At 40.6% G+C, this 14,962-nt stretch overlaps 1 protein-coding gene across 1 annotated transcript in view; it reads right to left on the bottom strand.

The window, feature by feature from the left end:
• Nucleotides 1-14,744, bottom strand: part of RALGAPA2 (Ral GTPase activating protein catalytic subunit alpha 2) — a 342,879-nt gene extending 328,135 nt beyond the window's left edge. The window contains exon 1 of the mRNA XM_049774320.1: nt 14,611-14,744. Within this exon, the coding sequence (XP_049630277.1) occupies nt 14,611-14,716 (106 nt within the window). The 5' untranslated portion in view covers nt 14,717-14,744. The remainder of the gene's footprint in view (nt 1-14,610) is intronic.
• Between the last annotated feature and the right edge of the window lie 218 nt (nt 14,745-14,962).

Genomic DNA, 14,962 nt, shown 5'->3' with positions numbered 1-14,962 from the left:
TTCTTTTTTAGGCAAGGGACACACACCCATTGATGCTTAGAGGTTACTCCTGGCTCTGCAGTCAGGAATTACTTCTGGTGATTGATGATCAATGGACCATATAAGATGCAGGAGATTAAACCCAGGTGGGCAGCGAGCAATGCAAGTGCCCTGTGTGCTGTGCTATCACTCTGGCCCAGAAATGGTATTTCTTTAAAGCTCTTCCTCAAGGTTAAAAGAGATGGGAGTGTCTCTCTGATTGAGTAAAGGTACACTAAGGAGAAGAACTAAAGACTCTTTTAAGAGCCCTTAATTCCAGATTTTACGTCACTATGTTAATAATCTTGGGTGAAGGAATACCCCACATTAGACATTTTATTTTTTTTTATTTTTTTATTTTATTTAATTACTTTACTTTTTACTTTACTTTACTTTTTACTTTACTTTACTTTACTTTTTTACTTTACTTTACTTTACTTTTTACTTTACTTTACTTTACTTTACTTTACTTTTTACTTTACTTTACTTTACTTTTTACTTTACTTTACTTTACTTTTTACTTTACTTTACTTTACTTTACTTTACTTTTTACTTTACTTTACTTTTTACTTTACTTTACTTTACTTTACTTTACTTTACTTTACTTTACTTTACTTTACTTTACTTTACTTTACTTTACTTTACTTTACTTTACTTTACTTTACTTTACTTTACTTTACTTTACTTTACACAACAACTGAAACTTCGCGCTCCTAAAAACTCTCTTTGGGGCAAGAGACTTTTTTTGACATTTTCAATTTACCTAAGGGAGAGAAATGACTTCTGGTTTAGACTCAGGAGTCATGAGTTCAATCCTCAGCACAACATGGTTCCCCACATACCACAGGGAGTAAGTAGCTCCTGACTGAGTTCTGCCATGTGAGACCCCTCCCCAGAATTCAGACAAGTGTCATGATACTTCCCTACAGACTTAGAACCACTATTATCAATCACATGCTTACTATTTAAAATAAATAAATAAGTCTTAAAATAAGTGTACACTGGGATGTTAAACTCTAGCAACTTTAATGCTGTGAACAGAACCTGGTGTAACCATATCTGGCCTGGCTATTGTTAAATAAAACAGTAACCATCTATAAAGACAGGAGTCTGGAATCCTGTTGCTGTGTTTCAAATTCTGACTCCACAACTTCTGAGTTGGATAATCCCATACATGTTCCCAACGTTGCTGAATCTCAACTCTAAAATAATATTACTTATCTCACGGGTTGAATTAAATGAATTAGTACTTTAAGAGTACTTCTGGCCGTGCTAGATACACTGAAAAATACTGATTAAATGCCAATATAAGAAAGTGTGTTTCCCAGAGTAATCATGATGAGTAAGAAGCTGCTCACGTTTCAATGTATGTATTTTTCAAAGCATGTACAGGCAAACTCAAATAAGCAGAATGCAAATCCAAGACTCTAAATGCCAAATAAGAGATGAAAATTTGGTCAGAATTCTGAGGAAAGATTTTTATGGGGAGGAGACGAAGGAGTTTTTATAGGAAAGAGGTCAAGAGCCTGTGCTGGCTCAGAGAAAAACATTTTTGTCTTGCAATAAAGAGTAAAGATACAACCCCAGGTCTTGCACACATGCAAGCCATGTACTCTATCACTGAACCAAATCCCCAGCCTTTCTGGAAGGAGTACAAATATAAAAAAGTCCAATGTGAAAAAGAAACTGTCTATCAGTTAGGGATTTCTAAGAAGTCAATGCCAAGAGGTTTAGAAAGTCCAGAGATTTACTGGAGAAACTGTCTGTGAAAGGTAAAAGCAAAATACAAGAGCCAGCAGGAAAGATTTTTAAACACAGGTGCAGTTCTAGTCCCTGAGAAGAAAAAAGAGAAAAATCTCAGACTTCACCACAGTTCTAAGAAGGTCTTGGTGATGTCCTCAAGCTAAAATAAGCCTTCATCAGCTTCTGGATCTCACAGAAATGGGGCACTTTAGGATCTAATTTCCTCATAACTTGCTGAAAGTAGCCCCAAAATTTTCACTAAGAAGAGATAGTGAATCCAAAAGCTATGCCATCAATAAGTATGCCCTGAGCAACACATTTTCACTGTTCCCACAGTTAGGCACAAGCAATGCCACTAGTGCTGTTTGTCACTTAAAATCAATCACTAGACAGTAAAAAAAAAAAAAAAAAGGCTCCTTATCTACTTCAAAATATTTTTTTTAATTAAGCAATAGGTGCAACAGTAAAAAACAAAGGCCTAATCATTGAAGGTAAAACTACTTTTTATAAGTGTCCAGGTATACTTAAGACATATACAGTATTGGGGACAGAAAGATAGTTCAATAGGCTGTCCATAAACAAAGGAGGCCCTGGTTTGATCTCAGTACAATGTGGTTCCCAGAGCATCATCAGGAATGACCCCTAAGCATAGCACCAATAGTAGTTCCTAAGCATCATTAGGGGTGAATCAATGCTACCTATATAAATATATATTTTTTATTTAAACACCGTGATTACAAACATGACTGTAGTTGGGTTTTAGTCACAAAATGAACACCTCCCTTCACCAGTGCAATATTCCCACCATCAATGCTCCCTATACCCCTTCACCCATAACCTCTGTCTGTATTCAAAATAGGCATTAACAACCTATATTTTTTGGGGGGTCTCACCCGGCAGTGCTCAGGGAATTTTTAATAAAACAGAATTAACTATCTTTTGTGTATAAAACAGCATTCAAAATATAAATGGTAGCAAAAAATAACTTTTCTAAAAATCAAATCTTAATTTGAGGATTCAGAACTCATTAAAAAACAAAGCTCTGGAGGCTGGAACAATAGCACAGCAGTAGGGCATTTTTCTTGCAAGTAGCTGACCCAGGAAGGACCAGGGTTCTATCCCCAGCATCCCATAAGATCCCCTGAGCCAACCAGGAGCAATTTCTAAGCACAGAGCCAGGAGAAACTCTGAGCACCACCAGGTATGACCCCCAAAAAAAACAAGAGAGAGAGAGAGAGAGAGAGAGAGAGAGAGACTAAAAGCATAGAAAATATATCCTTCACATATTGGTTAAAGCAACAATTTGATCAAGTGAGAATGTAAAGAAACCATTTTGCAAGATTGAATAATTTTATATGAATATGAACTAACAGTACAACAGAGTTATATTTATGTAGGATTACGTACAGACAAAAATAGAAGATGGTTCTGCAATGAGAAGTGGAAAAAAGGAAGAACCATTTATATGGAAAAACTGAATGAGGAATTGTAATGTAGTAAAGTGAGGATGCCAACATCACCCAAAACCCATAGCTTAGAGAGGACAGTGCAGGAAAGAAATCAAGGCAGGTAGGAAGAAGATGAGAAAGGGAAATGATGGGGAAACAGGGGTTGGGGCTTCAGTTATATTGGGGGAGTAGGAGAGTAATATAATGTAATGTCAAAGTTAAATATACATATGAGATTATTCCAGAAAAGATCACCAAAAAAGTCTTGCAGATAATAATACTTTCTTTACTTTCAAAGAATACCTGTACTAGTGAAGATTTATTCACACCTGGGCACAAAGCCAGATCTGCCCGAGAGAGAGATAGGGGCGGTTCCTGAGCTTCATCTATGCCATCTACCCCCATACCACCAAAAAATGCTTATACACAAATATTTGTAGGACATTACTTACAAAAGTAATGTCCATATATAGGTCCAATGTAGAGTCAAAGCTTAGTGTAGTCATAGCATTAAACAATACACAACATTAAGGGGAAATGCACTACTAAAACTACAACATCACAAATGAATCCCAATAAAACACCATGTTAAAAAGTATAGGAAACAAGGCATATTCCAGTTCCTATCATGATACCTGAGATAAAATTGGCTTAACTATTGTTTTTCACCTATTTCTTCCAAAACATATGTCTCACAGGTCCTATGAGTTTCCTCTATATCCCCATTAGCATTACCTGTTCTTGCTTCCTCAAGAGAGCTTTTTCCATTTTTTATCTGCCTATCTATTGTTACTTCCATTTTCCGTTTGATTATTTCTTCCCCAAAGCATGAACTCAAATTTCCTAGGTCCTGAAATATATGGCGCTTATCTATACAAACTTACACACACACACATACACACACACACACACACACACACACACACACACACACCTACTCTTGATCTGGAATTTCCCTCTTTTCCTGTCATATTCATCTGACTCTCTTCTATTTTAAGAAGTGGAAATGTGAATCTTTAGCTAAGCAAAAACAAGGTCTTCTAATCCTCAAAACTGAGAAGCTCTGGGTGAAGATGGCATAGGCCTTGTTGAATCACTCAGCTATGCACCCTTCTCACTTCTCTTCTTCCCTCTGAGTAAATAAATTCAACATAAGGCAGTTGTGTCCACACGGGAAAGACAATCCCAAAAAATGAACTCTTGTTTCCCAGCATTCATATTTAAAAATGCAAAAACAAACAAAAATGGTGTGTTTTTGGCATAGCTATACCTAGATTTGCTTAGGGACCATTCTTTTTTTTTTTTTTTTATGGTATTGTGGATAAAAATAAGGTCTGCTGCACACAAGGCAAGAGTGCCTTGCCCCTTCCATCATCTATCTCTCCAGCCCCCATATTTTAAATCTTGAAGAGCCTGGACTCCTGGGCCATTCAAGGGAAGGTATTAGATTTGGGTTTCCCTCTACTGAACCCTCAGCATGAAATTCACTGCTTACTTCATTCTATCATGGTCACATTATGGTCTACACAAGCTCCTCTCTCTGCATGCTCATCCCAAATTTATCCACCCAGGAACTTCTGTGTTCATTACTAAAGCCGCCTCAAAAGCAGTTTCCCTCAGAAAACACTAACCACTTCCCCAAGAGTGCTTCCTGCTTTATCCCATTCTTGACCTTGGGGTCACCTCTCTACTTCCACCAGGGCACTAAAATCCTCAAAAATACAAGTTATTATTGTAAGTTTCTGTTTTTTCCTTCCAAAATCGAAGTAGTGAACATGTGCCTTAATCATCTCTGAATACAACTTTCCTACTCACACACACACACACACACACACACACACACACACACACACACACACAAACACACGTTTATGAAAATAAATCTTATAAAAAAGTTCCAACATGGCCTGAAAGAGAGCTAAATAAATGGAGCATATGCAAAGCTACTAAGCATTTGGAAAGTTCCGGTTAGATCCCAGGCAACAAATGGTCCCAGACAAGAGAGGTGTGACTCCCGCCAATAAATTAATTTTTTAATAAACAAATGTTGAATAAACAACAAAATAATTGTTTACTATATTTATATTAGTCTTAATTTTGTATTTAAAACATAACTCTTGGGGCTAGAGAGATAGCATGAAAGTAGTGTGCTGATGGGGCCGGCGAGGTGGCGCTAGAGGTAAGGTGTCTGCCTTGCAAGTGCTAGCCAAGGAAGGACCGTGGTTCGATCCCCTGGCATCCGATATGGTCCCCCCAAGCCAGGGGCGATTTCTGAGCGCTTAGCCAGGATTAACCCCTGAGCATCAAATGGGTGTGGCCCGAAAAACCAAAAAAAAATAAAAAAATAAAAAAGTAGTGTGCTAGCCTTGCGTACAGAAGGGAGGTGATTTGAATCCCAGCATCCCATATGCACGTTCCCCCCACACACACACACACACAGCCTGCCGGGAGCTATTTCTGAGCAAAGAGCCAGGAGTAACCCCTGAGCACTGCTGGGTGTGACCCCCCCCCAAAAAAAAAATAAAAATAAAAATAGCCCTCCTATTTGAAAAGTTTTAATATGAAAAACTGAAACAATTTTCTTTTTGAAAGTTAACTTTGTTTTTCTTCATTTATTGGACCACACCCAGAAGTGCTCAGGGGATTGTTTCTGGAGGTGCTCAAGCGTGTGGTGCCAGGAATTGAACTTTAGCCTCCCGAATGCAAAGCAAGTGCTCAGTTTACTGAGTTATCTCACTGGATCCTTGAAAATCAACTTTTAAAAAAGAAAAAGAAATACTTCATAGTTTTATGATACTCAGTTTAGAGATCGAAAATCACTAGTCTAAACATCTAATAGAAATAGTCATATTTATCTGCAAATCAAATGCTTACAGAATTAAAAAAAATCATAAAAGTTTACATCCAGTTATTCTGCACCAGATATTCTTTCTTTTCCAAAATCAATAATAGGTGCCAGAGGTGTAAGATATACCACAGCATGTAAGGTGCTTGCCTTGCACACACACAGCTGACTTTGGTTTGACCTCATACACACACACACACACACACACACACACACACACACAACACACATGGTCCCTGATGCAGAGCCATGAGTCAGCCCTAACTGCCCCCCCCCCCAAAGACAATGTGTAGAAGCCAAGGAGCCTTTTTCAGTAATGCAAACAAAACGTCTGAGCTCTATCAACATTTTGGAGATGAACTATGAAAACCTGATGGCTCAGTGGTCAGTGACCTAGAGTCACCAGTTACACCAGTACAGGCCTTGGGCTAAGGAATGGGCATTCCATAGCTGAGATTGAACTTATGGTCTTGTATGTGCAAAGCATGCAATTTAGCCCACCTCAGGCCATCTATCAGACTTTGTATCCTAGATTCTATCTTTCTCACATTACAGACTCAAGATGATGCATTTGAGCCTAGAAACAAAGATAGTGTGTAATTCTGTTACACTATGTAATCAAAGTTCATTTAATATTCCAGAGGTTATAGACATAAAACATTAGTAACTGATGGACAATTAGCAAAAAAAGAATATAATGATAAAAATCTCTTTGTTTCAAACAAGGCCAACTGAGAAAAATCAAACTAAGAATTTCCTTAGAGCCTAAAATTACCTCTCTATCCTTTTCTGATTGTACATAGAATGCCTTTGTGTTACTAAAAGTCACAAAAATAGCCTTCAACTTACTTGGCCTGCCAAGGGCTTGGAGAGACAGATGAACACAAAAAACTCAGGAATCTTATCGTCTTCTTTTACATTCAAAAATAAGGCTTCAGGGGGAGCAATAGCACAGTGGGTAGGGTGTTGACCTTGCATGATCTCCAACATCCTATATGGTCCCAGAGCACAACAGGTGTGATTCCTGAGCTCAGAGTCAGGAGTAACCCTTTAGCACTTCCAGTTGAGATCCTCTCTCCCAAAAAATATAGCTTCAAATATCCCTGAAAGACTATGGTAAAACAGACCAAGAAGAAAACAGCAAAAGTCAAAGCAACATTCTTAGACAACATATAAAAATGATAAACTTTTTATTGTTTCTATGTTAAGATTAATTCTAGTGAGTAAATACATTTTTTTTTTTTTGGTTTTTGGGTCACACCCGGCAATGCTCAGGGGTTACTCCTGGCTGTCTGCTCAGAAATAGCTCCTGGCAGGCACGGAGGACCATATGGGACACCGGGATTCGAACCAACCACCTTTGGTCCTGGATCGGCTGCTTGCAAGGCAAACGCCGCTGTGCTATCTCTCCGGGCCCGTAAATACATTTTCTAACATGTAAATACACACACACACACACACACACACACACATATTGGTTTTTGGGCCACACCTGTTTGACACTCAGGGGTTACTCCTGGCTATGCACTCAGAAATCGCTCCTGGCTTGGGGGGACCATATGGGATGCCGGAGGATAGAAACAGGGGACCGTGGTCCGTCCTACGCTAGCGCTTACAAGGCAGACACCTTACCTCTAGCGCCACCTCTCCGGCCCCACATATAAATATATTTTTGAGTCAAACTGCTTAGCAGAAGCACAGTGTGGGCTTTGTAATGAGTCACAGCTCTACACTTTCTCATTTGGGTCTAGGAAACAAGTAGTTAACCTAAGTTTTCTCCTGTGTAGGTTGGGGTAAATGACCACTACCTTCATCACAGATTGTAGGAGGAGCTGGTAAGATCATAACAATCAAAGAAATATCTCATAGCATTCCAACCTCTCTTCAACTCCAGGTCCCACATCCAAAAACCTCCCAGATAATTTTACTTTCCTTTTTCAATTCAGTATGCTGAGCACTATAAACTCATCTTTCTCTGCTATTCATTCCCTTAGATTGCTCAACTCCTCTGGCTCAGCTCATGGCACTCCCATTCTCTCAAATACCTATGATCAATAATCTCAAATACCTATGATCAATAATCAAATGATAAAAAGATGTTTACTGTTAGTCAGACTATGGTGGAAATAGCACTCCAAATAGCACTCCTATGCTAGCCAACGGGAGCAACATTTACAAAAGTTCTGGCCCAAATCAAACACATTCAAACCCACAATCTGACTTAGCCTTAATCTATTTTTTCTAAAGAGATCATGTAAAATAGTTCTTTAAAAAGCTGCTTTCCCATCAGCAAGCATAGGAGACAAAAAGAAAAAAGATTGGGTGGGAGCAAGAGCATGCCAGATGAAGCGTTTGTCTTAAAGGCACCAGTATACGGTCTCCTAAGCACTACAAGGAATGATCTTAGAGAGCAGAGCCAGGAGTAATCCCTGAGCACCTCTGGATGTGTCCTGAACAAAATAAAATGAAAGGAAAGGTAGAAGGAGGAAGGGAGAAAAAAGGGGAGGGGGAAGGAAGGAAGGAAGGAAGGAAGGAAGGAAGGAAGGAAGGAAGGAAGGAAGGAAGGAAGGAAGGAAGGAAGGAAGGAAGGAAGGAAGGAAGGAAGGAAGGAAGGAAGGAAGGAAGGAAGGAAGGACAATTTAACCAACCATTTAAAACTGTTTAAAAAAAATTAAAAACCACTTGTCCCAAACTACAGCCACAGAGTTCCAAAACCTATATCCCAAACATTCTATTTTACTCTATCAGTGTATAAGGCATTTGTGAAATGTGGTGCTCTCCTTTCTTCTTTCATCTAAATCATGAGTCATTTGACTTGATTGCGATCTTTGACCTCAAATCTCTTCACTAGATTAATCACTGTTCCCCTAATTCTACAACCCTCATAATCAGTTCTTCACATTGAGAACAGAATCACTAGTTCCCAGCCACACCATTGCTAAATAATCCCTGGCACACCAATTCACAAAACCATCTTGTTTCAGACATTGATTTTTGTGTTCAATCACTACCAGTCTTCTCACTGGTCTACCAGTATCCAGTGTCATCACCTCCCATACCCCAAACCAATTTTCAAGGCCCAGAGAGCATTCTTAAATCTTGCAATTGGCCCTGCAAAGAATTCTCCAAATAAACTGCTAACTCAGACTACACACACACATAGCACACACACACACACACACACACACACACACACACAGCTGGTATTCCTCTCTCTCCTACATCATGACAATGTCTATGTCTACCACCAGCTAGTCCTTACTTATACTACCCTCCTCTCCCCTAAGCCTCATAGTCTCACCCGAGCTATTAAAAATGTAGTCACTAGTTATCAAGGGATGCTGAGCACTTGAAACTGGACTAGTTTAAACTGATCTAAATAATAGTGTACATTGTACACTTGCTGTATAATTGATTGTAGAATCTGGACTTGTTTCAAAAATATAAAATATAGGGCTAGAGAGACAGAACAGTGAGAAAGTCACTTGCCTTGTACATGGCCAACCTGAGTGTCATTCCCAGTGCCCTATATGTCCCCCAACGCCCACCAGAAGTGAACCTGGAGCACAAAGCAGGAATGATCCCCAAGCACCAACACGTGTGATCCAAACACCAAAATAAAATTTACAAAACATATTCATATTTCAAATTACATGTTGACATAATACATATTCGATCTATAGGATTAGATAATATACATTATTAAAATAGACTTGATTTTTTTTACTTTGAAGGGGATTGGGAAGCAACACTCTACTTAAGAAGCACGCCTGAAGGTGATGAGGGAAATCATATGTTATATTAGTTTGGCTGCAGGCAAACATCTTAACCACTGTACTATGTCTTCTGCTCTCTTGTATTTTTTAATATGACTTTTCAAAAATTAAAAATTACACCTTAGAACCAGGGATGCAGCTCAATAGAGAGCATTTGCTGTGCATCTATGAAGTTCTGGATTTGAGCCCTGGCACTATTACCGTATTTGCCGGCGTATAAGATGAGTGGGCTGGTATTCCTCTCCCTCCTACATCATGACAATGTCTATGTCTACCACCAGCTAGTCCTTACTTATACTACCCTCCTCTCCCCTAAGCCTCATAGTCTCACCCCGAGCTATTTTGCAGTTAAAACATAGGTTTAGGCCTATATTCGCTGTATAGGACAGAAGGTTCCTGTGCTGCATGTGCTGCATGTGTTCCTGTGCTCATGTACCACAGTGAGCCAATCACAACAAGCAAAGGTTCAAAGGTTATACTGTAATAGACTTCCTCTCTGACTCTGGCCAATCTGAGCAGGCTTTTTACAGTGTAGATTCTGGTCCAGAACATTGTCTAATTTGCATGCATAAAAAGCCTGCTTGGATTGGCTGAGTTCGAGAGGCGGTCCGAGCAGCCCTGCAGTGATTGGTGCAGGATCGAGTTGGAAAATTCGTTTTGTGGCAATATTCAGACATTTTTTGGGATATACTCGGCATATAAGACGACCCCCAATTTTCGGTTGACTTTTTTTTTGTTTCAAAAGTCATCTAATACGCCAGAAAATACGGTAAGTACATGCTAATTAAATTAAAATTATACTTTTGGCGGGGTTGGGGTCACAACTGCAATTGCCCAAGGGTTATTCCTGGTTCTACACTCAGAAATCACTCCTTGCAGGTTCAGGGGACATATGGGATGCTGGGGATTGAACACGAGTCTGCCACGTACAATGCAACCACCAACCCACTGTGCTAGGGCTCTGGTCCCTATACAGTATTCTTCTATTGGAAAGAGCTTCTTTAACCATTTTTCAGTCTAAATAAAACTTCCTTCAGATGATCCTCTTTTTTTAAATTTTATTACAGCAGCATTATTTATGGTTAAAAGTTATTCCTAGTGTGTTTCTTAGACATGCCATGATGATCCAGCACTGATCCAGCCTTCTGCCAGCCTCAACTTTCCAAGCTCCCTCTCCTATTCTCCACCACCCCTCCAGCCTGCCATCTTGACAGGCAACTTTTTTAAGTTTGATCTTTAAAATGTGGATCTCATCATTTCAGTGTTGCTGACACTATTGTTTGGATATTTAATTCCATCCTTCCTTAACACCAATGCGCCTGAATCTCTTTGCACCATGCCTCTTGCTTCTCATTTGTCTCTTCTTCCCAACCTTCCACCTACTTGATTTCTTTCTTTCTCCTTACACTCTGGGATCAAAAGTGCATATGCTTCTGTATTTCAACAAGTTTGAATGATTTCTTTGCCTCGTTAGGCCCTATAATTGACTATCACATTAGCCATAATATAATTATATTATACTCTAATTGTTAGCCATTACATCATCTATTCTTGCTGCTAAAGCAAGAATTTCTATACCCAATTTGAGGTTTATAGGCATAAAATCTTTGCTACAGCATATAAAATTATACAGCATATTCCTTGCTTCTATTTTCTCTATTTCTATTTGATTTCCTAATAATTATCCCAATAATGTAAGGAGAAGTGGAAGTCAAGGAAACCAACGGTTCTTTTTTGCTTCCTCGAATTAGATGCTATACTTTGTATGGCCTGCCTAAACCTCAGCTTCCCCCTCAATAAAACATAGGTTAACGGAAGACCAATCTCCAATGCAGTCAGGTCAAATTAGGAAGTTCTGATTGCAATTACCACTTTCAATGCTAAAAAATACTTGATTTTTTTTCATGGCTTAAATGTGCCGTTCAGTCAGTAGTCTCAGATATTAACTCTTATAAAGAGAAAGCAACCTCATCACACTCATCAAAATAAAAAAGGGATTACCTATCAAAATAAACATTCTATCCAACTAATGATGGGAGATTAGTAACGGGAGAGGAAACTGTAACTAGTTAATCTAAACTAAAGCAGTTTATATTTCCTAATCATAATAGCCTTTTACAAAGTAGACATTACCATATCCTCTTTTACAAAAGTGGTTTCAAAAGATTCAGACACCAACTAGCTAGCCCAAAGTAAAGCTACAGCAGTTACAATTACAATAATAAAATTGTAAATAAAATATATTTGAAATTATAAATAAAATTGAAAATAAAGTACAATAATTAAATTATAAATAAAATCACAATGACCTTTTCATTTCTTTCAAATCGTTTTCGGGTTTTTTTTGGGGGGGGGGTCACACCTGGCAATACTCATGGGTTACTCCTGGCTCTATGCTCAGAATCACTCTGAGATTCGAACCACTGTCCCTCTGCATGCAAGGCAAACGCCCTACCTCCATGCTATCTCTCCAGCCCCTCAAATCGTTTTCTTGATCTTGAGTAATTCCTATCTTTCATTTCAAGAGGGCTTTTTTACCTAAAGAGACTTCTTCTAAACAGACTTCATTTTTTTTACGTAGCAAACAAATGAAGCAAGAGGTAAATCTACTACTTTAATGTTCTATTTTGTGTTAGTCTTTAACCCACTGCCGAAGTGAAAGGTTATATTAACCAAGAAGCTGAACGCCTCAAACACATCTATTAAATTCTATTCCCTGAGGATAGAAGTTTCAGTGATAAAGTAAACTGGGGCATTCGATAGATGCATCAGCAAAAATGAAGGTAAAAGCTAAGGAAACTGAAAAGAAACTGAGTTGTAACAAAACTGAGGTGATATTGAGCTCAATGAAATGATAAAAGAAAGTTCCTCAAACTGAAACATTAAAGTGAAACCACAATTACACAGCCTTGAAAAATAGCTCCTTGCTTAGAACGGTAACAATATACTGTGTATCTCTAGGAAAAACTGATCTAGGTTTAATTGATTCTGCCTTTACAAACTGTAGTCAACTTAAGCCTATAGACTTGGAGTGAACAAAAAGCTCAAATTCTCCGCCACAGCGGGGGGGAAAAAAGTACCAAAGTATCAAATACTTTTAAAACTACTGCTCAATTCTTCCTTATCCAAAAACAGGGCCCTGCAGTAGGTGTTAATCAGTCAGTACTGAGAACTCCACACAAAGCCACCTGTGTATTAATGGTATTTCACTACAGGAAGTAGACAGTTCAGTTTCTCAAGAACACCACATTTCACTTTCAAAAGCCCTGAAAAGTAATCCCTCTAACAATAACTAATTTACATGTCCAAACTGAAGGCAGTATAATAATCTCAAAAGAATCTGAGATTATAAATAACCCACTTGACAAAATCAGGTATGTTGTCGTCAGTTGTTTTCCTTAGAGGTAATTTCACAGAATATAAATAGCAACAATTAGCAAGTTTTAATCTCATGAAAGAAGAACTTAATCTACGAGTCTCACATATAAAATGAACTGTTAAGCCTTATTTTCTATGTGACAGACATACAAATTCTAGGTACCCTAAATCATAAGACTTTTGCTTCTTTAAAGGAGAAAGAAAAAGGGAGGAGAGGAAAACGGCTCAAAGGTTACATCTGGGAGGCCCAGGTTGGATTTCTGACCGCACATGGCCCCAGAATCTAGAGAGTGATCCAGGATCAGACCATCCCAAAGGAAGTTACACTGGGTGTAACCTCCAAATCCCCCACCCAAGCCCAAACAGGAAAAGAAAAGAAAAGACCTCTAGGAGAAACATGAGTCCTTTTCTTCACCCCCAAATGCACAAAGGCATGTCTGTCTGTAAACTAGCAAAGGTGTTTTGATCCTAAACATAAAATGGAAGGTTAAGAAAATACTTGCAAACCAAACTGCACATCGCACGCAGCAGGTGACAGGAAGCCCGGTGGACAACCCCATGGGGGCATCTGCAGGCACCGGTGGGGGGGGAAGTTGGGGGCGGGGACACTGATGACCCTCCTCCAGACCCACCACGGCTGAGAAACGCACCCTGCCCAAATGCAAGAAGGCACAGGACCCACACACACAGCCTTGCTTAGCCTCCTGGACTCCTGGCAAAGGCACCTCCCTGCATGCAGACTCGGGGAGCCAGTTGCTGTCAAGGACACAAAAGAAACCGCAGCAAACTAGGAAACCCAAATAAAACTAAGTGTGAGAGGCACGGGAGAAAGAGAGAGGACAATTAGATGTCATTCATCCGGAGACCACTTAAGCAGTCTCCGTCTCTTCGGGGACTTGGGACTCCAGAGTAATAATAAATAAATAAATAAATAAATAAATAAATAAATAAATAAATAAATAAATAAATGTAACCGTGAGAGGAGGTTGAAAGTGACTAGGGAAGTGGAATGAAAGGAGAGACCTTGCAACGCAGGAACGATCGATGAATGGGTGCCGGGATTAGAGGGGGGCTGGAGTCCTAAACTGTCCAGGAGAGAAGCGAGAGATGACAGTTCGGGGTGAGGTGGGGGTGGCGCCCCCAAGAACCCCAAGGAAGCCACTTTGGGGCAGTGCAGGAGGGGATGAGGGCGACTTCGCCCGGCCTCCAGCTCACTAGGGCAGGATGGGGGGAACACGGGGGGGGGGGGGAAGAGAGTTGACACCACACTGGGACAGTGCAGAGCCCGCGGGTCCGGCTGCCTACTTCTCGGGGAGCAACGCTGCACTCCCCCACAAAAGGAGGGTCCAATACACCCGGGCATCCCCGACCTCCCGGCGCCTCCGCGCGCGCCTTCACCCACCGAGCAGCGCCCGCAGGTGCTTGAGGCGCGTCAGCACGTCCTTCTTGGGGTCCAGCACCTTCTGGATGGACTTCTTCACGTCGCCGTGACTCCTCCGGGAAAACATCCCGCCCCGGGAAGCCCGGGGCCCGCCGGCACGGCTGCAGGCCAGTCACCGCATAGGGAGGAACGCGCGCGCGGAGAGAGCGGAGCCCCTGGCCACCCTGCCCGGCCGCCGCCGCCGCCGCCACCACCGCCGCCTCGGCTGCAGCCCCAGGAAGGAGGGGCGGGCCCGGCACGGCGAGGGGCGGGCCAGGAAGGCGGTGTAGACGGCGGAACCGACCGCCCCGCTCTGCGGGAGGCGCCGGCCGGC

The sequence above is a fragment of the Suncus etruscus genome, chromosome 6 (genome assembly GCF_024139225.1).
Source record: "Suncus etruscus isolate mSunEtr1 chromosome 6, mSunEtr1.pri.cur, whole genome shotgun sequence".
Taxonomy (NCBI): domain Eukaryota; kingdom Metazoa; phylum Chordata; class Mammalia; order Eulipotyphla; family Soricidae; genus Suncus; species Suncus etruscus.
Note: the sequence above shows the minus strand (reverse complement) of the source record. Positions and strands in the feature narration are given on the sequence as shown.